At 43.8% G+C, this 24,515-nt stretch overlaps 1 protein-coding gene across 2 annotated transcripts in view; it reads left to right on the top strand.

The window, feature by feature from the left end:
* Positions 1–18,939, top strand: part of RTF1 (RTF1 homolog, Paf1/RNA polymerase II complex component) — a 61,567-nt gene extending 42,628 nt beyond the window's left edge. For both annotated transcript variants that reach the window (XM_070424947.1, XM_070424952.1), the window contains 13 exons: positions 7–118; positions 8,752–8,887; positions 9,361–9,538; positions 10,016–10,098; positions 11,856–11,943; positions 12,042–12,149; positions 12,989–13,066; positions 13,554–13,675; positions 13,864–13,921; positions 14,336–14,413; positions 15,005–15,100; positions 15,831–15,942; positions 16,172–18,939. In XM_070424947.1, coding sequence (XP_070281048.1) covers positions 7–118; positions 8,752–8,887; positions 9,361–9,538; positions 10,016–10,098; positions 11,856–11,943; positions 12,042–12,149; positions 12,989–13,066; positions 13,554–13,675; positions 13,864–13,921; positions 14,336–14,413; positions 15,005–15,100; positions 15,831–15,942; positions 16,172–16,278 — 1,356 coding nt within the window. In that variant the 3' untranslated portion in view covers positions 16,279–18,939. The remainder of the gene's footprint in view (positions 1–6; positions 119–8,751; positions 8,888–9,360; positions 9,539–10,015; positions 10,099–11,855; positions 11,944–12,041; positions 12,150–12,988; positions 13,067–13,553; positions 13,676–13,863; positions 13,922–14,335; positions 14,414–15,004; positions 15,101–15,830; positions 15,943–16,171) is intronic.
* The last annotated feature ends 5,576 nt before the right edge of the window (positions 18,940–24,515 follow it).

Genomic DNA, 24,515 nt, shown 5'->3' with positions numbered 1-24,515 from the left:
TCCCAGGTAACATCCCACAACAAGGAACGGCGTTCCAAACGGGATGAGAAACTAGATAAAAAATCTCAAGCCATGGAGGAGCTAAAAGCAGAGAGAGAAAAACGGAAGAACCGAACAGGTAAGTAGGGAAAATATAATGCTACTTGGTGTCTTTGATCATATGATTTGACTTCCTAGTGCTCATTTTTATTTTTCCCCCTTTTTAGCTCTTTATTATGGGAAATTCCAAAAACATACAGAGTATAGTGTAATGAACCTCCATGAACCCATCATCATCCAGCCTCAACAGTCAACTCACGGCCAATCATTTTGTTTGTTTGTTTTGTTTTGTTTTGGAGGAGTTATAATAAAAATGTTTACTTAGGTTTGATCAGTACAGGTAAGATATACTGGAGTCACAGAGCAATATGCATTTACAGGGCACAACAGTTCATAAAAAGAGTAACTTTGCACACAAATGTCTTAAACATTCATTCAGTCACCCAAAGAGAAAATGCACAGGTGTAGAGTGGAAAAAACTGTGTCTAACACTGAAACTACTACGGGACTCCATCAACAAGTCCAACGTTTAGTGATAAAACCACTGTGCTGGGCAAACTCGGCAATCATAACCCACATCTACTCTAACAAGCCTGAATGGTGCATAAGAATAGTAACAGCAACTCATGGCCAATCTTGTTAAAACTATACTTCCTCTTCCATCGGGTTATTTTATTTTTTTATTATGTTTTTTTATCATCAGGTTATTTTAAAGTAAATCCCAGCATCATTATATTTCAACCATAACTATTTCAATACATTGAAATATATTGAAAAGATAAGGGCTCTTACTTTAAATATAACTATAATGCTGATACATTACCTAAAAAATGATAACAACGAATCCCTTACCATTTTATTCCTTTATACAAATATCTAGTCAGTCTTTAAATTTCTCTAGTTCTATAAAATATACTAATCTGATCATTTGAATCAGTATATAAATAAAATCCACACATTGTTATTTGTTAGTAATCCTTGAAGTCACTCAATCTGTAGGTTTTCCTGTCAATCTCTTTTTTAACTAGCCCCTTTCAGTTTATTTGTTGAAGAAACTGGGTCATTTATCTTGTAGTTTTTCATAGATGCTGACTATATCACATTAGTGGTGTTGAATGTGTTTTTCTAGTCCCTTGAATTTCCTGTAATTTGTAGTTAGAGAATTGGACAGATTTGGATTTGTTCTGTTTCTATTTTGGGTTTTTTTGGAAGACTAAGTTTTAGGTAGTGATATATTATACCAGGGGACCCAGAGTATCTGCTTGTCTTTCATTTTGTGATACTACCAGCTGTCACTTAACTATTACCACAATAATGTGAAATAACAAATTGCCCCAAACTCAGATAAACAATCATTTGTTCTTAGTCAAGCATCTGCAGTTCAGGTAGGGGTTGCTTGATATACAGGTTTAGATGGGATTGTTCCCAAGTTTCAGGATAGAAGCAGGTCTGTTTCACCTCTCTCTCTCCCGCCTCAGACCAGTATAACTAGGGCACATTCTTCTCATGGTGATGGCAGAAGTATAATAGGGGCAAGCAGAAACACGAGATGCCTCTTATGGCCTAGACTTGGAATGGGCCGTGTCAGATGTGTGCACATTCCATGGGCTAGAGCAAGTCACATTACCAAGTCCAACATTAATGGCTGAGAAGAACTTCACACTGAGTCACATGGCAAAGAGCATGGGTATAAGAACGGTGAAGCATTGGTAATAGTAAAATGTTCTATCCCAACAGCCACTGTAATCATTACCTAGATCATTTAATTTATTATGAGTTGCAAAAGGGTGATGTTATAATCTATTATTCTTTCTTCATTTATTATCTTGGGTTTACTTCTATAAAGAGAAACTACTCATCAGCTATGTAGTTACCACTAGGTACTATTTTTTATAGGAAAGGCAGAATAAATGCTGGATATTTTTTTTGCTTTACTAGGTTTTAAAAGAAAGATAGTTCCTTGACAACTTCCAAAGGTGACCAGTGAGGTTCGTTTCTTTATTTTGAATATCGTTATGAACTCATGGATTTTAAGATACTTCATACATTTCAATCCATTGCAGTAATTAATATGGACATTCGTATCGTTCCATCTTCAACCAGTTGTAGCCTAAGTCCTTTTGATATGAGACTCCAGTAGTTTTTAACAGTTTTCTTGCTTTCTGAATTTGGAATCAGCCATTTCTCTGAGGAACTCTGCTTCCTTTTTCATGAGAAATTGTATGTGGACACCACAGTCTAGATCCAACAAGTGTTCATATTACTGGGTTGACTATTATGTCTAAGTCTTTTCAGTGTACAGAGCTTGGTTTGTTTTTTTAATTACAGTTGGTGTACAGTATTATATTAGTTTTAGGTGTACAACCCAGTGATAAGACATTTATATAATATAACTTATAAAGTGATTACCTCAATAAATCTAGTACACATCTGACATCATACATAGTTATTGCTATATCATTAACTATATTTCCTGTGCTATACTTTTTGTCCCCATTATTATTCTGTAACTACTAATTTGAACTCCCAATTTGTGCTCTTTATCCCTTCACCTTTTTCACTCATTCCCCCAACCATCTGGCAATCGTCAAAATGTTCTCTGTATTATTGAGTCTGTTTCTGGTCTGCCTGTTCATTTATTTTATTTTTTAGATTCCACATATAAGTGAAACATATGACATTTGTCTTTCTTTGTCTGGCTTATTACATTGAGTACAGTACCTTCTAGGTCCATCCATGTTGTTGCAGATAGCAAGATTTCATTCTTTTTTTAATAGTTGAGTCATTTCATTTTATATATATACCACTTTTTTATTCATTCATCTATTTTTTTATTTATTTCAGAGAGAGGAAGGGAGAGGCATAAAAAGATAGAAACATTGATGAGAGTGAATCATCAATTGGCCATGTCCCACCCACCCCCCTGCCCCACCAGGGACTAAGTCTGTAACCTGGGCATACGCCCCAACTGGGGATCGAACTCTGACTTCTTGGTTCATGGGTCGAAGCTCAACCACTGAACCATACCAGCCGGGCTATCCATTCATCTGTTGATAGATGCTTAGGTTGCTTCCATATCTTGGCTATTGTAAATAATGCTGCAATGATTATATATGGATGCATATGTCTTTTCATTTTAGTGTTTTGAGTTTCTTCAGATAAATACCCAAAAGTGAAATTGCTGGGTCCTTCATTACAGCCTCTTATAGCCTATGTCTGTTTGTTTTTTGTTTTTTTAATTTCTCTACCATTTTCATATATATATATATATTTTTTTTAAGAAATTATTTTTTATTTTTTTATTTTTATTGATTTCAGAGAGGGAATTGAACCAGCAACCTTTCAGTGAACCGGCAACCTTTTAGACGACACCCAACCAACTGAACCGCACTGGCTAGGGCAGCCTTTTTATTGTTGTTGTTGTTTTTATTGATTTTAGAAAGAGAGGAAAGGAGAGGGAGAGAGAGAAGCATTGATGGGTTGCTTCCCATTCGAAACCCGACCAGGGATTGAACCCACAACCCAGTATGTTCCCTGACTGGGATTTGAACTGGTGACCTTTCAGTGCAAGGGATGATGCTCAACCAGCTGAGCCATAGTATCCAGGGCATTATAGGTTTTATTTTAAAGTCTATTTTCTGTGGTATAAGCATTGCTACACCAGCTTGTTTCCATTTTTTAAGAAATAACTTTTCCATCCCTTTTCTTTCAGTCTGTGGCTTCTTTATATACTTAGCTATAGGACTTCACTTTAGCTAAATTTCAGGTGGTTGTGGTAGGATGCAAGTACCACATTTACTTAGTCACCATTTGTCTCTGAATTTCTTTTTTGTTTTTTAAAGATAAAACTTACCAGGAGCCTCATACTGAATAAGTTCATTTCAAAATTTGGATGCCAAGATTTTTTGTTTTGTTTTTCATAACAACTTTATGAGCTATAATTAATGTACTATACTATTTATTTAAAGTATACAAGGCAGTTGCTTTTAGTATATTCACAAAGCTGTGCAGTAAAACTTAATGGCTTTTAGAATATTTTATTACCCTAAAAAGAAACCCCCTTGCTAGTAGCCATCACCTTCCAGGTCTGTCATCCTCCAGCATTAATTTACTTTCTAGCTCTATAGATTTGCCTGTTCTAGACATGTCATAGAAATCGAATCACACAATATATGGTCTTTTGTGTCTGACTTTTTTCACTTAGCATAATATTTTCTAGGTTCATCCATGAGATAGCATATGTCAATACTTCTTCCTCTTTATGTCTGAATAATATTCCATTGTATGGATAAATACATTTTATTTATCCATTGACCTCTTGATGGACATTTGGGTTGTTTCTGCTTTTTTTACTATAAATAGTTCTTCTATGAACATTTGTGTATAGGTTGTTGATTAGACCCATGTTTTTAATTACTCTTAGGTATGTAGTACTTAGGAATGGAATTGTGTGGTGTGTGTTTTTTCCTTTTATTGATTTGAGAGAAACATCAATTTGTTGTTTCACTTATTTATTTTTAAAATATATTTTTATTGACTTCAGAAAGGAAGTGAGAGGGAAAGAGAGATAGAAATGTCAATAATGAGAAAGAATCATTGATCAGCTACCTCCTATACACCCCACACTGGAGCCTGCAACCCGGGCATGTGCCCTGACCGGAATGGAACTGTGACCTCCTGGTTCATAGGCTGATGCTCAACCACTGGGCTGCACTGGCCAGGTTCCACTTATTTATACATTCATTGGTTGATTGTTGTATGTGCCTTGATCGGGGATCAAACCCACAATCTTGGCGTATTGAGACAACGCTCTAATCAACTGAGCTACCCAGCTAGAGCAAGAGTGGAATTGTTGAAACATATGGTAAATTTGTGTTTGACCTTTTGAGAAACTGCCAGAATGTTTTCCAAAGTGGCTTTACCATTTTGTATTCCCACCAGCAGTGTATGAGGGTTTCACTTTTCCATATCCTCACCAACACTTGTTATTGTCTTTTTGATAGTAGCCATTTTAGTGGATATGAAATGTGATTGTTATTTGCATTTCTCTAATGATTAGTGATGTTAAGCATCTTTTCATGTGCTTATTGACCATTTGGATAACTTCTTTGATGAAGTTATAACTATTATAGCTTTTGCTCATTTTTTAATCAACTTCTTTGTTGTTGTTGAGTTATAGGTGTTTTTTATATTTTTTTATTATTAATCCCTTATTAAATACAGCCAAACCTTTTTTCTCGAACAATTCGGTTGTCAACCCATTTGTTTTCAAACTGACAACCCTTTCAAGCTGATACCTGAGAATGACAAAAAGTGTTTCTCAGGCATCAGAGATAATGCTTTTGTTGCTGGTGAAATCAATATCAAGAATTAACACAATTTTAAAACATAAAAAGGCCATCAAGAGTGCTAATGTTGCCCAGCTGGTGTGGCTCAGTGGTTGAGCATTGACCTATGAACCCGGAGGTCAGGGTTATATTCCCAGTCAGGGCATATGCCCAAGTTGTGACTCAATCCCCATGCAGGAGGTAGCTGATCAATGATTCATTCTCATCATTGATGTTTCTATCTCTCCCTCTCCCTTCCTCTCTGAAATCAATAAAAATATATTTTTTTAAAAATCAACAGAATCATTCTGTTAAAAAAAATTTTAAAGAAAAAAGAGTGCTAATGTTGCTAAGTGTGTGAAAGAAACAATGATCACAGACAATGAAAGGGGTAGAAAAACTTGCTGATTTGGAGAAATGAAAAGCAATTAGGCAGTAACAGCTATTTCAGAGGCAGCGATATATGAACAAGCAAAGGTACTGCATGCTGACCTGAAAGACATCCCTGGATTGAACACTAAAAGTGATTCATTTAAGACTAGTAGGGAGTGGTTTAGTAAATTTAATTTTAAAAGTGTTTATAGATTAAACAATACATTAGACATGTACTGTATATAAGAAAGGTTAAAATAGGGAATCATTTGGGGGTCTGGAATGGATTAATTCAATTTATATTATTTATAATTGGAAGAAATGATTCTGTTTTCCACAAATCGCTTCTTGAACAGCCTTCCAGAATTAAGTTCGAGAACTGAGGTTCCACTGTGTATGATTTTCACATATGTCTTTCCCATTTGGTCTTCTTTTTGTTGCTGTTAATCCTCACCAAAAAATATATATATATATATTTTCCATTAATTTTTAGAGAGGAGGGAGAGAGAAAGAGAGAGAAATATGAGAGGGACACATCAATTGGCTGCCTCCTGCACTTGGCCCTACAGGGGCCAGGGAATCTGTAACTGAGATATGTGCCCTTCACCAGGAATCGAACCCACAACCCTTCCCTCCACAGGCCAACACACTAACCACTGAGCAACCGGCCAGGATGGTCTTTTTGCTTTTGATAGTGTTGTTTGATTCATGGAAGCTTTTAATTTTGATGGAAGTATCATTTTTTTTAATATATTTTATTGATTTTTTACAGAGAGGAAGGGAGAGAGATAGAGAGCTAGAAACATCGATGAGAGAGAAACATCAATCAGCTGCCTCCTGCACATCTCCCACTGGGGATGTGCCCACAACCCAGGTACATGCCCTTGACCGGAATCGAACCCGGGAACCTTCAGTCCGCAGGCCGATGCTCTATCCACTGAGCCAAACCGGTTTTGGCAGAAAGGAAGTATAATTTTTAACTTAATATTTTTCTTTTGTTGCCTCTGCTTTTGTTGTCATATCCAAGAAATTGTTATCCAGTGTCATGAAACTTTTCCCCTAAAGGTTTCTTTTAAGAATTTTATAGTTTTCGTTCTTATATTTAGGTCTATGATCCATTTTGAGTTAATTTTTGTATACAGTTGTAAGGTAAGGGTCCAACTTCTTTGTGGGGTGTTTTTACATGTGGGATATCTAATTTTTCCAGCACCATTTTTTTTAAGACTGTTGTTTTCCCATTGAATGGTCTTGACACCCTTCTCAAAAATTATTTGACCATATATATAAGGGTTTACTTCTGGGCTTTCTTTTCTGTTGGTCTATGTCTATCTTTTTAATGGCTATATTTTAAAGTCGCTTGTTATAGTTCCTTTTTGTGTGGTTGTGTCATCAAATGAATACTTCACTCATTTTGCTTGTGATGTATAGAAATTACTTTTTATTATTTTGTTTTATAAAATACAAGGTTCCAAAGTAAAATCTACTAAATAAGGCATATTCAGAAAAGTTTAGCACTACACCTTTCTATTTCACCCCTTTCCTTCTTCCCAAAAAGGTAACCACTTAGAAAAATTTTTTTATCTTTCCTTTTCCCCCTAAACAAAAGGACACAGATTCACCTACTGTCTTAGATTAATGGTAGCACTCCATACACACTTTTCTCTACCTTGCTTTTCCACTTTACTATATATCCTAGAAATCACTCCTTATGTTTTATGTCGAGCAGCAGTTGATAAACTACCTTTTTATAAGTAATATTTATTGGAATACAGTGATGCCCATTTGTGTCATAATTATCTGTAGCTGCTTTCTATCTAAAGTTTTACTCAAAGATTCTCTGAAGTCATCATAAAATTTCCCCCCATCTTTCCTGACCATCGTCAAGTATCTTAAGTGCAATGAAAAACAATTGTCGGTACAATTGGTGACCCTTTCTGCCCACTTAGAAATAGTATTCCAGCCGAAACCGGTTTGGCTCAGTGGATAGAGCGTCGGCCTGCGGACTGAAAGGTCCCAGGTTCGATTCTGGTCAAGGGCATGTACCTGGGTTGCGGGCACATCCCCAGTAGGGAGTGTGCAGGAGGCAGCTGATCAGTGTTTCTCTCTCATCGATGTTTCTAACTCTCTATCTCTCTCCCTTCCTCTCTGTAAAAAATCAATAAAATATATTTTAAAAAAAAAAGAAACAGTATTCCAGCCCTTTTTGTGTCTACTGAGGCTTGACATTTAGTGCTTAAATGGTTTAACTCTCGGGTTTAACTCACTTCATTTTTTGTTGTTGTTTGCTTTCCTGTTTGTTTGTTTTGTTAATCTTAACCCAAGGATATTTTCCCATTGATTTTTTTAAAGAAAATGGAAGGGCCCTAGCCGGTTTGGCTCAGTGGATAGAGCATCGGCCTGCGGACTGAAGGGTCCCAGGTTCAATTCCGGCCAAGGGCACATGTCGGGGTTGTGGGCTCGATTCCCAGTGGGGGGCATGCAGGAGGCAGCCAATCCATGATTCTCTCTCATCATTGATGTTTCTATCTCTCTATCCTTCTCCCTTCCTCTCTGAAATCAATAAAAATATATTTTTTTTAAAAAAAGAAAATGGGGGGGGGAAGAGGAACAAATGTAATCTGAACAATAAAGATTTAGTAAAAAAAAAAAAAAAGAAAAGAAAATGGAAGGGATGGGGAGAGACACAGAGAGAAAAACACTGATGTGAGAGAGACACATCAACTGGTTGCCTCCTACACCTGCTCCGACTAGGGCTGGGGATCGAGCCTGCAATCAAGGTACATGCCCTTGACTGTATTCGAACCTGCGACCCTCAGTCTGCAGGCCGATGCTCCACCCATTGAGCCAAACTGGCCAGGGTCTCACTTCTTCATGTATCCAAATCATCACAATCCAGTTCAGAGCAGATGGAGCTATCAAGTCATTTTCAATGTGTTAGTTCTTTTTCAAAGATGAAGAATGTTCCAGTTTCTTACTGAGAGAAGCTAAGTAAACATTTTCCCTTTCTTTTTAGCTGAGCTCCTCGCCAAAAAACAGCCATTAAAAACCAGTGAGGTATACTCTGACGATGAGGAGGAGGAAGAAGATGACAAATCCAGTGAAAAGACAGACCGCTCATCCCGAACATCATCCTCTGATGAAGAAGAAGAGTAAGCTTGTGTACATTTTAGTCTGGTAGTTGGGACAGGTGGGTTCTTTGAGGAGAAGCTTAGCGTAGTTTCCAAAATCTCCCTGTTTGGTCTCTGGATGTTGTTTGGTCCAGGACCCTGAATTGCGGAGTTGAGTTCCCTGTACATTAGCCCAGACATATGTTCCTGCCTTTGGCTCTTGCCTGAAGCCCTGGACATTTCATTTGGGCCCAGTAGGTAGAACTGACATCACGTCACCCCCATGGCCAGATGCTTCCATTTGTCTTCTTACTCTAATAGGTGATCTGGGAAGGTGGGAGCCTTATCAGCACAGTTCACACTACTGGTTAATAACAGGATTCTATGACCACTCCTTCCTGTCGGATCATTTATTTCTCCTACTGCCTTCATCACGTGTACTTTGACTTTGTTAAGTTTTATCTGGATCAGTTTTTATGATGAACACTTTTCCCAGTGCCCTTCGTTCCTCACAGGAAAGAAGAGATCCCTCCGAAATCACAACCCGTGTCCTCACCCGAGGAACTGAATCGGGTTCGATTATCACGGCATAAGCTGGAACGTTGGTGTCATATGCCCTTCTTCGCTAAAACTGTCACAGGATGTTTTGTGCGGATTGGCATTGGAAACCACAACAGCAAACCAGTTTACCGGGTTAGTGTTTCTTTCCTTGGACAGTTATCCATGTTTTAAATATAAATACTCTCTAAGAGATACTGCATAAATCTGTCACTCTTCTAGTCCCATTTGTTCTGGGTTGTATGGTCTTATCATATCTTACCCTGGAAAGCTTGGCAGTGGGAACTGACCTCCATGATCTTTATATTTGATAAAACTGACCTCTGGAATTCCAAGTACCTCCCCCAATAGGTAGGATTAAATTGGAGGGGAAGCTTCTCATGAGCCCCACAGGCTAACTGCCTCCTCCCCTGGTGCTTGCTTACTCTGCACACGGGGCTCCTGGTGTTTGGCCATCAGTTCTAAACCTGAGAAAGGTGCCCAGGACACCTTTCAGCTGTGGACTCCTCTCAGTGCAGGGTCACTCGTCTGCAGTCGGAGATAGAGCCAAAGAGAGAGTGGTGTGGAGAGCTCTGACTCTGTTTTGAATATCGTCTCTGTCCTTTCTCTTAGGTTGCTGAGATCACGGGTGTTGTGGAAACCGCCAAGGTTTACCAGCTTGGTGGCACCAGAACAAACAAAGGGCTACAGCTACGGTAGGAGGGGTGTTTCTGTGTGGCCACTTCTGCTCCCATTGCAAACAGGCACTGCCTGTGTGGGCTGTTATTCTCTCCCAATGAGATGGTTTTCTGGGACTTTTATTATGCTGTTGTCTGGAGAGAAAGTAGGATATATGTTTCTCTCCTAGGGGAAATCAGAGATACGAAGTGGTAGGACATATAGAAGTAAAAAGTCAGGTTGTAAGACCACCTCTTCGCAGAGCCCTACAAGCATTTCCTAAGCATGGTCAGGAGGCGTGCTTTCTGGACGTGGCACTGGCACTGGCTTCCCTGATCTTTGACAAGTCAGGTCACCTTTCTGGACTTAGTTTCCTCTTCGGTAACGTGATACTTACTGGATGTCTGCTATGTGCCATTGTTCTGAGTATCAGGATAGCAGTGACAACAAAATACACACAAATCCCTGCCCTTTTGGCTCCTGAAGATTCTAAAGCCCCACATTGGTATAGAAGCAGTTTGCTAGGACCACTACAAATAGCAGGCAACAGACATTGCTCTACCATGGCCTAACTTGCTCTCTATGAGTCCTCCCCATTCCTTCTCCCATCCCCATTATCTCCATTGCTCTGTTTGAAAAGAACCAATTGGGGAGGGCAGTGGCCATGATGTGCAGCGAGTGACTGTCTCTAGGACAGCGGTTCTCAACCTGTGGGTTGCAACCCCTTTGGTGGTCAAACGACCCTTCCACAGGGGTCGCCTAAGACCATCCTGCATCTCAGATATTTACATTACGATTCATAACAGTAGCAACATTACAGTTATGAAGTAGCAACGAAAATAATTTTATGGTTGGGTCACAAAATGAGGAACTGTATTTAAAGGGCCAGAAGGTTGAGGACCACTGCTCTAGGAGAATGGCACTGATTCACTTAACTTTGTCAGCACAGGGGTTGGTAGAAAGACAGTGTTCTTCCTCTCCAGGGAATATATCCATGGTATCTCATATTCTGGAGGCCAATTGACTGTGACAAATTTTATTATAAATGGACTTTTTAAAAAAATATATATTTTATTGATTTTTTTACAGAGAGGAAGGGAGAGGGATAGAGAGTTAGAAACATCGATGAGAGAGAAACATCCATCAGCTGCCTCCTGCACACCCCCTACTGGGGATGTGCCGGCAACCAAGGTACATGCCCTTGACCGGAATCGAACCTGGGACCCTTCAGTCCGCAGGCCGACGCTCTATCCACTGAGCCAAACCGGTTACGGCTTATAAATGGACTTTTGAAGTACCAGGCCAAGTCCATAGCTTTATTTTTTTTTTAATTTATTTTTAATTTTTATTGATTTCAGAGAGGGAGAGAGAGGGATAGAAACATCAGTGATGAGAGAGAATCCTTGACTAATTGCCTCCTGCATGCCCCCTACTAGTGATCAAGCCTGCAACCCAGGCATGGGCCCTGACTTGGAATCAAACCAAAAACCTCCTGGTTCATAGGTCAACACTCAACCAGAGGCACACCAGCTGGGCTGATTCTTAATCTTGGCTGCACGTTAGAACAACCTGGGAGGCTTTGTTTGTTAATTTCAGTGCCTGGTTCCTACTCCCAGAGATTCTTATTCAGTTTATCTACAAAGGTGCTTTGACACTGGAATTTTTATAAATCTTGATGATGCTAAAGTGTAGCCAGGATTGAGAACCATAGATATAGATGGTACACAGTCCGGTAGGGTTGCTTTGCTGGTACTTGTCAACATATTCTTGGAGATGCTGTCTCTTTCTTATGTAGGCATGGCAATGACCAACGGGTATTCCGCCTAGAGTTTGTCTCAAACCAAGAATTCACTGAAAGCGAATTCATGAAGTGGAAAGAAGCGGTAAGTGGGCAGACAACACCTAGCTGTTCCTGAAAACGGTTACAGCGTTTCTTTCCAAAATCACTTATTATATAACCTTTTATCATGTTTTGGTCCAGATGTTTTCTGCTGGCATGCAGTTGCCCACTCTAGATGAAATCAATAAGAAGGAATTATCTATTAAAGAAGCTCTTAATTATAAATTTAATGATCAAGACATTGAAGAGGTAAGAAAACTGATACTTCAGAGCCTAGCGGTTCATCAAGAACCAGTGTTAGGGAAGAGCATGACTTTTCCCTCCTTACATCATTTTTTTTTTTAATCCTCACCCAAGGATATTTTTCCATTGATTTTTAGAGAGCATGGAAGAGAGAGGGAAAGACAGAAATATTGATGTAAGAGAAACATATCAATTGGGTGCCTCCTGCATGTGCCCCGATGAGGGCCCGGGCTGGGGAGGAGTCTGCAACTGAGGTACATGCCTTTGACTGGAATCCAACCTGGGACCCTTCAGTCCGCAGGCCGACGCTCTATCCACTGAGCCAAACTGGCTAGGGCTCCCTTCCTTACATCTTGGTGTTTTTAGCTGTGCTGTTATTGCATGAGGATGAGGGAATGCTGATATTGCTCTCTTACTGTTTATAGTTTATCAGAGTACTTTCTATACATTCTCATTTGAAGTTCTAGACTATAGAAGTGTATTCAGGATTCAGGGATCTGTATTCTGCTAGGGTTGGTCCTTCAAGAGTTTTTTTTCCTCCAAAATATTTTGGTAAAATTCTTTGATCTCTGTTCTCTTGGACAGTGGCTAGCCTTACAGTACCAGGCCTCTGGGCTGCTGCTGTTTATTGGTGCATGCTCCTTCAGACTGTCCCAGAAGAATCTCCGTGACCCCGGAAGCAGCATAGTATCCCTTGGAATGAACTCGCTCTCTCTGGGGCATGACACTGCTGTAGGAAGAGCAGCCCCCTTTTAACTAGCTGCTTGCTTCCAGAATGGGCTCACTTAGCCTCTCCAAAAGTAGTTTAGGAATACCTCACTGCTGGTATCTCCTCTCTGGTACAGATTGTAAAAGAGAAGGAAAGGTTCAGGAAAGCTCCGCCTAACTATGCCATGAAGAAGACTCAGCTGCTAAAGGAAAAGGTAAGGACTTGCTCTCAGACCTCTTTCCTTGTCCTCTAAGGCTCTGTGAGAATCAAACTTGTTCACCCTGGCGAGTAAGCAGAGGCAGGATTTTCCTTTCTATAAACTGAAACTGATCTTGCTTGTTCTTTTCGTCTTCTTTCTAATCACTTCAGTTTCATGTGTGATCAGATAGACCCTAGGGTCGTATCAGTCTAGGTCTGAACGGATGAATTGTATTGCCACGCCCAGCTGGTTCCCATTCTTCACCTCAGGATAGGGGAGCCTTGTAGTGAGTGAGGCATATAGGGCCTGCGTTCTGGCGTTAATGCTAGCAGAGGCCCAGAGCCAGGTAGCTGTATGGGAGCGTGTTACTACTATACGTTCTAAGTGTTATTTCACACCTCCTGTCATTTGTTCATATCGTGAGGTAGCTTGCCTGTGCGGGAAGTCAGGGGACACGTGATACAAATTGAGGCCAAAATTACACACTTTCCTCCCTGTGCAGGCCATGGCAGAGGACCTGGGGGATCAGGACAAGGCCAAACAAATCCAAGACCAGCTGAATGAGCTGGAGGAGCGGGCAGAGGCCCTGGACCGCCAGCGGACCAAGAACATATCTGCTATTAGGTGTGTTACAGGGCCTGTTTTGATGGGGTTCCTATCCTTGGTCCACAAACCTTGCCACAGTGATCAGGTGAGCCTGTGGCCTTATGTACACGCTGTGCTGCACTGGCTCCTCATCTCTCTGAGGTCAACTCAGTGGTTCCCTTCCTCGCTTCACAGCCCACTGACTCATTCCTCTTCTTCACCCTTAGTTACATCAACCAGCGGAACCGGGAATGGAATATTGTGGAGTCTGAGAAGGCCCTTGTGGTGAGTAAGACAACTTTATCTGGATCAGTTAGTAAAATGATATGAAATCCTCTCTACATCTTGCTTGGGTTTATTTTTTTAATTATTGCAATAATGTGTTCACTTAACACATATGTGCTCTGTACGTATGTATACATACACCCATTCAGTTTATTAATTTATTATGAAAAGCAGCAGTCTTCTGCTCTGTCTTACCCCTCCTCATCCTTAGATTCTTCCACAGGTATTTATCTGTTTCCAGTTTTGTTCCTTAGGTGGTTGTCCCCATGTCCACTTTGGTATTCTTGAGGGGAAAAGAGGGATAGACAGCTTTGACTTTTTCAGGCCCTTGCAAAGACTTTTATTTATATGTGAGCTCATGATGAGAGGAGCGGAAAGGAGATACTGTTCTGTAATGCGTGCTTTCTGTTTCAGGCTGAAAGTCACAACATGAAAAACCAACAGATGGATCCCTTTACCAGACGGCAATGCAAACCTACCATCGTTTCTAATGTGAGTGCCTGAAGGGGACGTTTTTACTCAGGACCTACATTCTGGGACGTAAAATGAGTTCCATTAGGACAGTGGTTGGCAGACTGGCCCCTTGAGTGTGGCTCTTCCACAAAATACCATGTACGGGCACGTATGTACAGTGCGATTGAAACTTCGCGGCCCATGCCACGGGGCCAAAGAGCTGCATGTGGCTCATGAGCCACGGTTTGCCGACCACTGCATTAGGAGATTAATAAAGAAGTTAAAAATAATATCTTAGTGGGATTTGCTTGCCTCAAACTCTTGGGTCTGGATACCTCTTTTTCTTATCTTGCTATAGGATGTCCAGGTGGTAAAAGCCTGGCATAGATTTATAGAAACCTGTGGACTAAACCACCCTGTGCCACAGACATTGGAAATGTGTAGGCTGGGTCACCCATCTAGAGCTGGCTAGGCTGGGCGTGGCTTCAGAGCTTTTGCTGCCTTGAGGAAAACCCCACGAAGCTGCTGGCGGGCCGCTGTGGTGCTTGTGATGTTAATGGCGGCAGGTGGGAAGGAGTCTCCGTAGGACCGTCCTACTGAGTGTTGAGCAATCTTATCTTCCTCTCTCAGTCCAGAGACCCAGCTGTTCAAGCTGCCATCTTGGCCCAGCTGAATGCAAAGTATGGTTCTGGAGTGTTACCAGATGCTCCAAAGGAAATGAGCAAGGTGAGTGCGGCACTGCCTCCCCGTGCCTGCGGAGCGAGGCTGCGGGCCTGGACACCAGGCAGAACCTGGCCTAGTCTGGACTTGATTTTCCCATCTGGAGGAACCTGAAGTCCCATTGACCGTCCTTTCTCCATCCCAGTTATGTACACATGTGGAAAACAGCTGCTGAACTTTGGTCAGATAACTTAAATTCTAACGCAACACCACTTCTGAACTAAGGCTTTCACTGTGGCTTTAGGCAACTGACATCTAGTCCTCTGATCCACTTTTCTCTTATGTACAATGGGTACAGTACTTACACCCTGCCTACCTCACAGGAAAATTAGGAGGAGCATAGGACATATAAGGATCAGAAAGTGAAAGCTCTTTGAAAACTGAAAATCTAAACTGAGGACTGCCCGAAAGAGAACTACTTTTCTGCCTAAGTTAGCTCTTTTCCTGTAGAGCCCAAACTGCCAGGAATTCCTGAAATCTTGGTCAGAAGGTTGGTTTGCCTTAAGCCTATCTTTCTACCCTCACACCATAGGCACGAGCCTGCCCTCTCCTCTTTGCTTTTAAGCTTCAGAAAAAAACCCTCTTTGTCTGTGGCCTCCTGTCCTGAGAAAAGGAATCAGAAAAGAGTCTTAGTAGGAAGATCTAATAAACTTGAGCAAGAGCTTTTACCATTAGTGCTGCTTGAAGTCCACTTACATTTATGCTTTTCTAATTAGTTTTTCTCTTCACATTGCAGGGTCAGGGAAAGGATAAAGATTTGAATTCTAAGTCAGCCAGTGACCTCTCAGAAGACTTGTTCAAAGTACATGATTTTGATGTGAAGATTGATTTACAAGTTCCCAGCTCAGGTAGGTGAGGGTGGGGAGTGGTAATGGCCAAGGACCAGATAGCTCCATGGCCCTCTCGGCCTGCAAGGCAGCCTGATTTAGGGAAGAAATGGGGGTTCTGCTCCTCAGTATTTATAGAGGCTGCAGGTATGTTTTGAGAGGGAATAGGGACATGCAGGAAGGCTACCCGAAGGAGTAAAGCACTACTTTGTCGGTGCCTCAGCTGCCAATTTGCTCTTCTTTTTCATAGAGTCAAAGGCTTTGGCCATCACCTCCAAGGCTCCACCAGCCAAGGATGGGGCTCCAAGGAGATCTCTGAACTTGGAAGACTACAAAAAGCGACGGGGGCTTATTTGAGCTCACCCAGCCTGCTGCTTCTGACCCTGCATGCCCATCAGTGTCCCACCTTTCTTCTTCCTTTATGTGCCCTCTTTGGGCTGGAGCAGCAGTAGAAACTGGGAAGAGACTCTAAACTGCCAGTCATCTGTAATATAAACCATTTGCTGTATAGACTTCCCTTGTCTGCACCATCTTCCATCAACCCTCCCCACCTCCAGGCCTCACCCAGTGTGGACCTGGGCTATCTTGGGCTTTATCCATGTCTTTAGATTTGTGTTTGCCTTTTTTTTTTTTTTTTTTTTTTTTAAACCAGCACAGTTCATTGGCCACTCTGCACGCATTCAGTATTACCGTGAAGCTGGGATTCTTGCTGGAGCCCCTGGTGGTGATAGCAGCAGCACTGGGCAGTCTCCTCTCTGGATTGCCTTGAATCCAAACATTGAACATTTGGAACCTGGCCCTGGTGGAGGGAGTGGGTTCTGGGCACCTACAGTCCTCCGTCCTCTCTCCTCATCTTACTCTTCTTCCCATCTCTGTGGAAGAGGGGTTTTCAAAATCAATTTAGTTTCCAAAAAGTGTACATTTGTGGGGAGGGAGGGGTGTCTATTTGAGAGAAAGTGTGTGTGTGTGTGTGTGTGTGTGTGTGTGTGTCTGCAAGTGTGTGGATTTTTTTATCATTTTTTAAAAATGCAGTACTCTTTGTATCAGTCTGTCATGGGTCTATAGCTGTTTCAGATTTTTTTTTCAGCTGTACTTGAGCATCTGAAACTGCAAGAAAGAAACTCATTAAATGTGATTCTTCTTAATAAACAGGCCTGACTGCTGTAGCTGTGTAACTTCCCCTTCCCCACCTCCTCTTCCTCATCACCTCCCCACCTTGAAGAAAACTCCCCAGTTTGGCCCCTTCCCTATAGTCTGTGTCCTGGCAGGTGGGAGGGAAGCCCACGGCCAAGTCCCAGGGAGGGCAGTGCAGGTGTCTTGCTCATCCCATGGGTATAGAACACAGCTTCTTGCCTGAGCGTAGAGTGAATCTTTTCCCACCCCATGTACTTGTATCTTTCTAGTGATTCTGTTTTGCTCTTTCAGTAAGAATAATATTTTGTTTTTAAGAGAAAGTATTTAACATGATGTGGAGGGAAAGAACACAAAAAGATTTAGATTGCAAATGTTACAAGCATGTGCAGTTTTGTGTGTGTGTATACATATATATATGTGTGTGTGTATACATATATATATTGTGCAGCTAGGGTGAAGCCAGCAAAGAAGTGTGTATGTCTTTATGAAATGTTTGAAAAGAGATAAGCTGACTGCTTGATAATCATTCTCAGGTGTAAAGCTCCAAGTGTAAATAAAAGTGGCATTTAACAAATCTTTTCAGAACAAAGTACAGCTGACTATATATACCAAGAACTAAGCTAAAGAAACAGCTGAGAGCTGCTGATTCCCATGAGAGCGAGAGGAAATCTAGCTAGAAGCTCTGCTTTGTATTTCTTCTCTACTGTTCTTTAAGGACGTGGGGTGATGGGAAATCATGGAGTTAAGTTGTATTTAAACATAAAAATGAACTTGCTAATAACTCTTCTGGGTTTAGTAGAGCCTCAGCATTGCTTTAACTTAGTTTACACTTTTTTATTTTAAAAAATGCAGTAATGAATGGTTTTTAAAAAGTATTGTGACTGTAAAATTGATAAATATAACTGTAACACAGCTATGTGGTAGCTGTGACAGTTCAGTTGGGCAAAGGAGTGGTGATGGACTCATTAAAATCATATATACTTGAATAGTCCATTGACCGGAACCCTTTATAGACTGTTGTATAAATGTGGAATCACAGACTGTTAAATGTTGCCTGAACTCCAGCAGAGTCCCGGAGGCTGCTGGGACCTCTCCTATCATGACTGACTTGGACTTTTTTCTCTTTCCTGGTTTTAAAAGACATGAAATTATAGAATCCATAGGATTTGCTGGAGTCATTCTGATTCACCATGTAGATCTGTATTTAATATCATTTGGATTTGGGAGAAGTGTCAATTACATTATGGCTGTATAATAAAATTTTTATTAAAACTGCATCACACTGTAGCCACTTCACCACTACCTCCCCACATGCAGCTGCTGAAACTTTCGTTCTGAGACGCCAAAATAGCAGGGAGAAAAGCCAACCAAAGAAGACCGAAAGTTAACTCATCACTGAGTAGCCTACTTGGTGATTGCAATCAAGACTGAGGACTTGGCTCCAGTCTCAACTGAGGCAGGGCCTCGGAACTGAAATCCTACCCAGGCATAAGACATGAAATTATAGAATCAGCTGGGCTTCTTGGTGGTTCACAGTATTTCTTGTTTTCTTGTGCTGGGAAATTGCTGCAGGGCCCCCCTGCTCCACACCCACCCCTACCCCCCACAGTGTGGTTTCAGTGTTGGTGGGTGCAGTACCTAAGGCTGTTTTATACATTTTTCACTTCCTTCCAAGAAGCAAAAAGGCCAGTGTCCATATGTCTAACTCATGATGTATAGGTCTGTTTGTCTGTCTTGCTTCTGACAGGTGCAGGGAAAGTCTACGCCTGCAACTTCCCTTGAAAAAGAATGCTTTTGTTTTCTTTGTTTCTGTTGTGAAATCCTGACCTGTCACACAAACTGTACAGATATTTGTAAATAAATTTTATGCCGTTTTAACAAGAGGATCAGATTTAGTCCACAGATTGCATCCCGAGTGGCAACTCTCAAAGTCGTGTTTTGAAAATCCATGAGAGCCTCTCTTTTGCTTTCTCTCCTTTCTCTTAGTCCTACTTGCCCCCAAAATGAAAGTGGCTGTTTTCAGCTCTTCAGCAGCCTGATTGCCCAGAAGCCTCTTTGGTATGGCAGTTGTCTAGAGCCAGAGTGACCTTCAGTTGGCCTGATTTACTTCCTACCTTGGAAGATACACGGCGCTTGGACAGAACTGGGTAGGCTCCTGATGCACTAACCTCAGTGAGCGTGTGGTCTGTCCAGCTTTCAGTTGGCCTTTGAGCAGTTTCTTTGCTATCCTGTTTTCTTGTGAAGGGGGAGCCCAGGGCACCCGTGTGACCCTGGAGGAAATGCCCCAAGCCAGGAAGATGTGCAAGGGCTTCTGACACCCACTGCCTGAGGCTAGGCTGTGTCTCAGATCTTCCTGACCTTGTTCTCCCTCGGAAGCACATTCCTCCCCTTTAGCGATGGGAAAGTGGGAGGTGCCCAGTCCTAGCCTGCCTCTAGTGTTGGAAGAGGCGGGTCACTGCCGTTCACCCTGCAACTTAGTCCAAAGAGGTGTCCTCCAACTCCCTATCACTGCCCTACCTGACTATTGGGAGCAGTGGGCTCCCTGGGCCCTACAGAGCAGGGATTTGAGCAGAGGACAGCCTAGGCCAGTGGTTCTCAACCTTCTAATGCCGGGACCCTTTAATACAGTTCCTCATGTTGTGGTGACCCCCAACCATAAAATTATTTTCGTTGCTACTTCATAACTGTAATTTTGCTACTGTTATGAATCGTCATGTAAATATCTGATATGCAGGATGTATTTTCATTGTTACAAATGGAACATAATTAAAGCATAGTGATTAATCACAAAGACAGTATGTAATTATATATTTGTTTTCCGATGGTCTTAGGCGACCCCTGTGAAAGGGTCGTTCGACCCCCAAAGGGGTCGCGTCCCACAGGTTGAGAACCGCTGGCCTAGACCCTTCATCTCCCATCTGGTGCTGTGGAACAGCCAGGTACTGACCACCGTGGAGGGTGGGATGCAGTGGGGAGAGGGGTGCAAGGTTGGCTGGGGATTGCCTTTCCTTGGGTGATCCTGAGTGGCAGTGTCCAGCAGTTCTCCAGGGCTGGGAAGCCACTGACTGACCCCCAGCTCAGATTCTTTGCATAAATGACTTCCCGAGCTGCAACCTGCCTTCTCTATAAAGTTCCCTAGGCCAGGCCAGCCCCGGTGTGGGCTGAGCAGAACCTGGAGATGGAGTTTCTTGGCCATGCAGAGGGGCTTAGCCACTGCAAAGGCACTTTTAGGGCTTTTCAGCCAGTGCTCTGGACCTAAGGGAGAGCCAAGAGCTGCTAGGCACGTGGGTGCAGGGTTCACATCCAGGTCTGCCACTTACTACCTGGGGCTGAGCTAGTTAACTCCTCTAGGACACTGAGTTCCTATATTTAATAATAATTATGCCAGAATCATGTTAAACATGAAATGTTCCTTTCCCCACTAGGGGTTCACTAAATACTGTTGTTAGTGATAGCAAAGGCTGCTGGGCTATGGAAGACAGCCTGTGGGGCCTCAGGACGAAGGGAGGGAGCTGCCAGGCGAGGGAGGGGACTGAAGCCGCAGAACAGCCCCTGCTTGGGGGGGTGGTGGTGCAGAGGAATGATCAGAAGCTGGAGCGCTAGGCCCAGAGACTCCTGACAGCCTCCACCTGGGGCGGGGGTAAGAAGGGCAAGAAACTCTTCCTCCTGGTTAAGGTACCGACACGTGGGCGCTCAGACTGGCCTGGGAAACAGTCCTGAGAAGCAGAACTGCTCTCCAGCCCTCAACACGCACCCCCTTTACAGATGGCAGGTCTTACAACGTCCCTCCCTCAGCCTTCAGTGGCTTGGAAGGCTGCCACTGTGCCACAGCCCCAGCAGGCTCAGAAAACAGGCCCCCCTCCCCCCCCCCCCCCATCACACACACGTAATTAAAACACAATAGCAGGCCCTAGCTGGTTTGGCTCAGTGGGTAGAGCGGTCCCCGGTTCGATTCCAGTCAAAGGGCACATTCCCGAATTGCAGGCTTGATCCCCAGTGAGGGGCGTGCGGGAGGCGACCCATGGGTGGTTCTCTCTCATCATTGATGTTTCTGTCTCTCCCCCTCCGGTCCTCTCTGAAATCAATAAAAAAATATATTTTACAAAAACAGTACAAAACCGGAAAATAAGTGTAAAGAAGTCCAACAAAGTTCCGATTCTTCCCATAATGACTACGTCAATACCTTCTTCCAAAATACCAGAATTATTTTTTTAAAAAATTTATAAGAGCTTATTTGAGCCAAAACTGATGACAATTGCTGGGAAGCAAGATCTCAAATACTCCAATACCAGATTCTTTTTTTTTTTAAATATATTTTACTGATTTTTTACAGAGAGGAAGGGTGAGAGATAGAGAGCTAGAAACATCGATGAGAGAGAAACATCGATCAGCTGCCTCCTGCACATCTCCTACTGGGGATGTGCCCGCAACCCAGGTACATGCCCTTGACCGGAATCGAACCTGGGACCTTTCAGTCCGCAGGCTGACGCTCTATCCACTGAGCCAAACCGGTTTTGGCCAATACCAGATTCTTAAAAAAATAAAACAATGATTCTTTTAGCTGTCGATGGCCCTGCTTTGCTAACTGCATACGGAGGGAGACCGAGTCTTTCGGCCACACACACATTCACCTCTCCTGGAATGCACTGGTCTTTCTCCATCGATTTTCCCTGGAGGACTCCTCCTCGCCCTTCCGAGCGCAGCGGAAAGGTCTCCTCCTCCAGGAAGCCCTCCCTCCCGCTCGGGTTTGGAAGCCCCTCCCGCGGCTTTCCCCGGCGCTGCAGACCCTATTGAGTCTCCGCCCCTCGTCCCCACCCCCAGCCGGGAAGCTACTCGTATCGCCGAATTAATAGCCCCAGCACCCAGCGCTGCCTGGCACCCGGTTAACGCCCAATAAACGCGGTGGAAGGAACGGGAGTGGGGGAAGCGCCAGCGGACACCCAGCCGCAGCCGCGCCATTGGAGGCAGAGGACCCCCCTCCCCTCCTAGGTGGCCCCCAGACCACAGCGCACCGGGGACTGCGACCCAGCGGCACCGACACCGTCCGCAGTAGAAGCCCAGGCTGTCCGTCCTTTGGGTTCAACCCAAAGCCGCGGTACACGGAACCGCCTGCTACCCCGACGGACCCCGACCAGCCAACCTCCGCCGCCCCGTTGGCCTCGAGGGCCCAACTCCCAGCTGCCGCCGGCACGAGCGCGCTCTCGTCTCTGGGCGGGGAGCCGGCTGGGCGCGCGTGCCCGCGGCGTCCCAGGGTTGGGAAGAGGCCTCGGCGTTCGGGAGCGCTATGGAGCGCGGCACCCCCCACCCGTGGCCCACCCGGTGCTCCGTGGACTGTTCGCTGCGCACGAGGCGGGGCGGGTAGAGGTCACGCTGGCAGGCAGAGACATCACACATTTAATGGGGGGCTGCGCCCAGCCCACCCCGCAGTTACAAGACGGGGAGCATGGGGGACAGAGGCCTAATACACCCCGGGCCTTAGAGCAGCTGCCTCCATCCAGACCAGCAGCCACGTCCCTGACCTCACATGCTCCCTTCACTTGGCCACTGGGAGAGTTTCTGCGAGTTCTGAGGAGAGAGGAGAGAGAACCACAGGAACACGGGCTCCTGGGAGAGATGGGAAACCTTGTTTCTGAAATATGTCAGGAGAGAAAATGTTCTTGTTGCGCATACACAGGCGTGGTGACACATTTTGTTCGTTTTAGAGGAGAGTGATTCAGACGGTGGAGGGTCAGCGAAGGCTGCTAGATCTCTAGCCCTAAGAAACTCTAACCTGTCCTAGCACCTAATTCCCGAATATTCTCACGAAGTCTCTCAATTATGGGACCAGAGATGGATGGCATGGGGAGGAAAAATCCAGAAGCAAAGATAAGGGTTTGGGGGCTGTCGGGTGAAGAGAGCCATTAGCTCCCTCTCCCCAGGAGGAAGACCTCCAATCCTTCCCCACCCCCAAGTGTCCACGGGGCCCCTCGTTAGTATTCTCCCGCAGAGAAGGGCATCTCATTGACCAAGGGTGGGGGATTGTTTGCATGAAGCCTCTGAAAGACCAGGGTCTCACTGACAGTCCCTTGGAAACAGTAAACGCAGCCATTTGGCATATTGGGGCTTGTTTTCAGGTTGGTTGGGTCCTTTCTGGTTTCCTTCCTCCACAAGACAATGTAAGATTATACACCACCCCTCCCAGGAAGGAGGGAGTCCTCACAGGAGTTACTCACTCCTGTATTCCTTTCACCCAGTACAGGGCCTGGTTCATAGCAGCTGTTCAATGGAAGTTTGTTTGCTCTGTGAGTGGCTGAATGAATCACAGGTCTCGTCACAGAATATGGGAATCTTGGACTTAGAAAGTCCCTTGGAGGATACCAAGCCCCACGAGCATGTCTGGGAGTTGCTGACTAGAATGAGACTCTGTATCACCTGGCCTAGAGAAACATTTCCTGCCACCCCCTCTGTCCACTCCCAGCACACACACACACACACACACACACACACACACACACGCACCATAAAGGCTTCGCTCTCTCTAAAGAGGCCTCCAGATCTCCTCAAAGCAACAGACCACAGACCGCCCATTCAGGAACACTGGCCAGGTCAAAGGCTGTGCTCCATCCTTTCTCCTGCCTATTGGTCTTAGGAAGCAAAAACTGGCACTGTGCCTGGCAAAGGATGGTGAGCAGTGACCTTGCTTCTGCCACCTGAGTAGGGGAGGGGAGGGGCAGTGCTAAGTCAGGTAGGCTGGGGAATAACACCAAGGTCCCAGGAACCCCTCACCTCCCAGACCCCATTTCCAGGCTTTCCCACCTTTTGTGCCCTGGCTGTTACCCCCTGGGAGAGTGTAGCCCTCAGACCTGATAAATTCTGAAGGCCATGGAGAGGCAGGAAAGCTCAGGCACACCAAGTGCAGGCTTCCTGGGACAGAAGGATCCTGAATGAGATGCCACAAGAAGGAAGGTCAGTTTCTTCCTCAGACAAGCTTACCTTCTTGGTAAGGCAGAGGGACTCTCAGGACCTGTCTCAGATCAGCCACCTGATGACCATTAAAATCTTGAAACGTTCTTCTATGCCTCCATTTCCCCATTTTTTTTTTATTTTCACAGCACAGAGGCCATTCCTCCATCTACAATGTAGTCTGATTTTCTCTACATCCCTCTACTCACATTCATTTACTCATGACCTCAATGACTGGGGAAACTGAGGCACGAAGGACAAGATTCCAGGATTTGAAAGGTCATTCTTGGCTCAACTAAGAAGACATGAGAGCCCCTTGACCTTGTCTACAACTATATTGGGCCCCACAAGCCCTGCCCTGATATATGCCCTTACGCTTTCTGCCTGCGGTGAGGTAGAAGCAGACTCTTCTTTCATTGGATAAAATGAACAAAACTACCAGAAGTTAATGAAAGATACTGAACACAGCACAGGAATAGAAGTCAGGGGACCTAGTTGAAATTTCACCAACTAGCTGT

This window comes from Myotis yumanensis, unplaced genomic scaffold, assembly GCF_028538775.1.
Source record: "Myotis yumanensis isolate MYYU_CA2020_CCGP unplaced genomic scaffold, mMyoYum1.0.hap1 SCAF_1, whole genome shotgun sequence".
Lineage (NCBI taxonomy): Eukaryota > Metazoa > Chordata > Mammalia > Chiroptera > Vespertilionidae > Myotis > Myotis yumanensis.
Note: the sequence above shows the minus strand (reverse complement) of the source record. Positions and strands in the feature narration are given on the sequence as shown.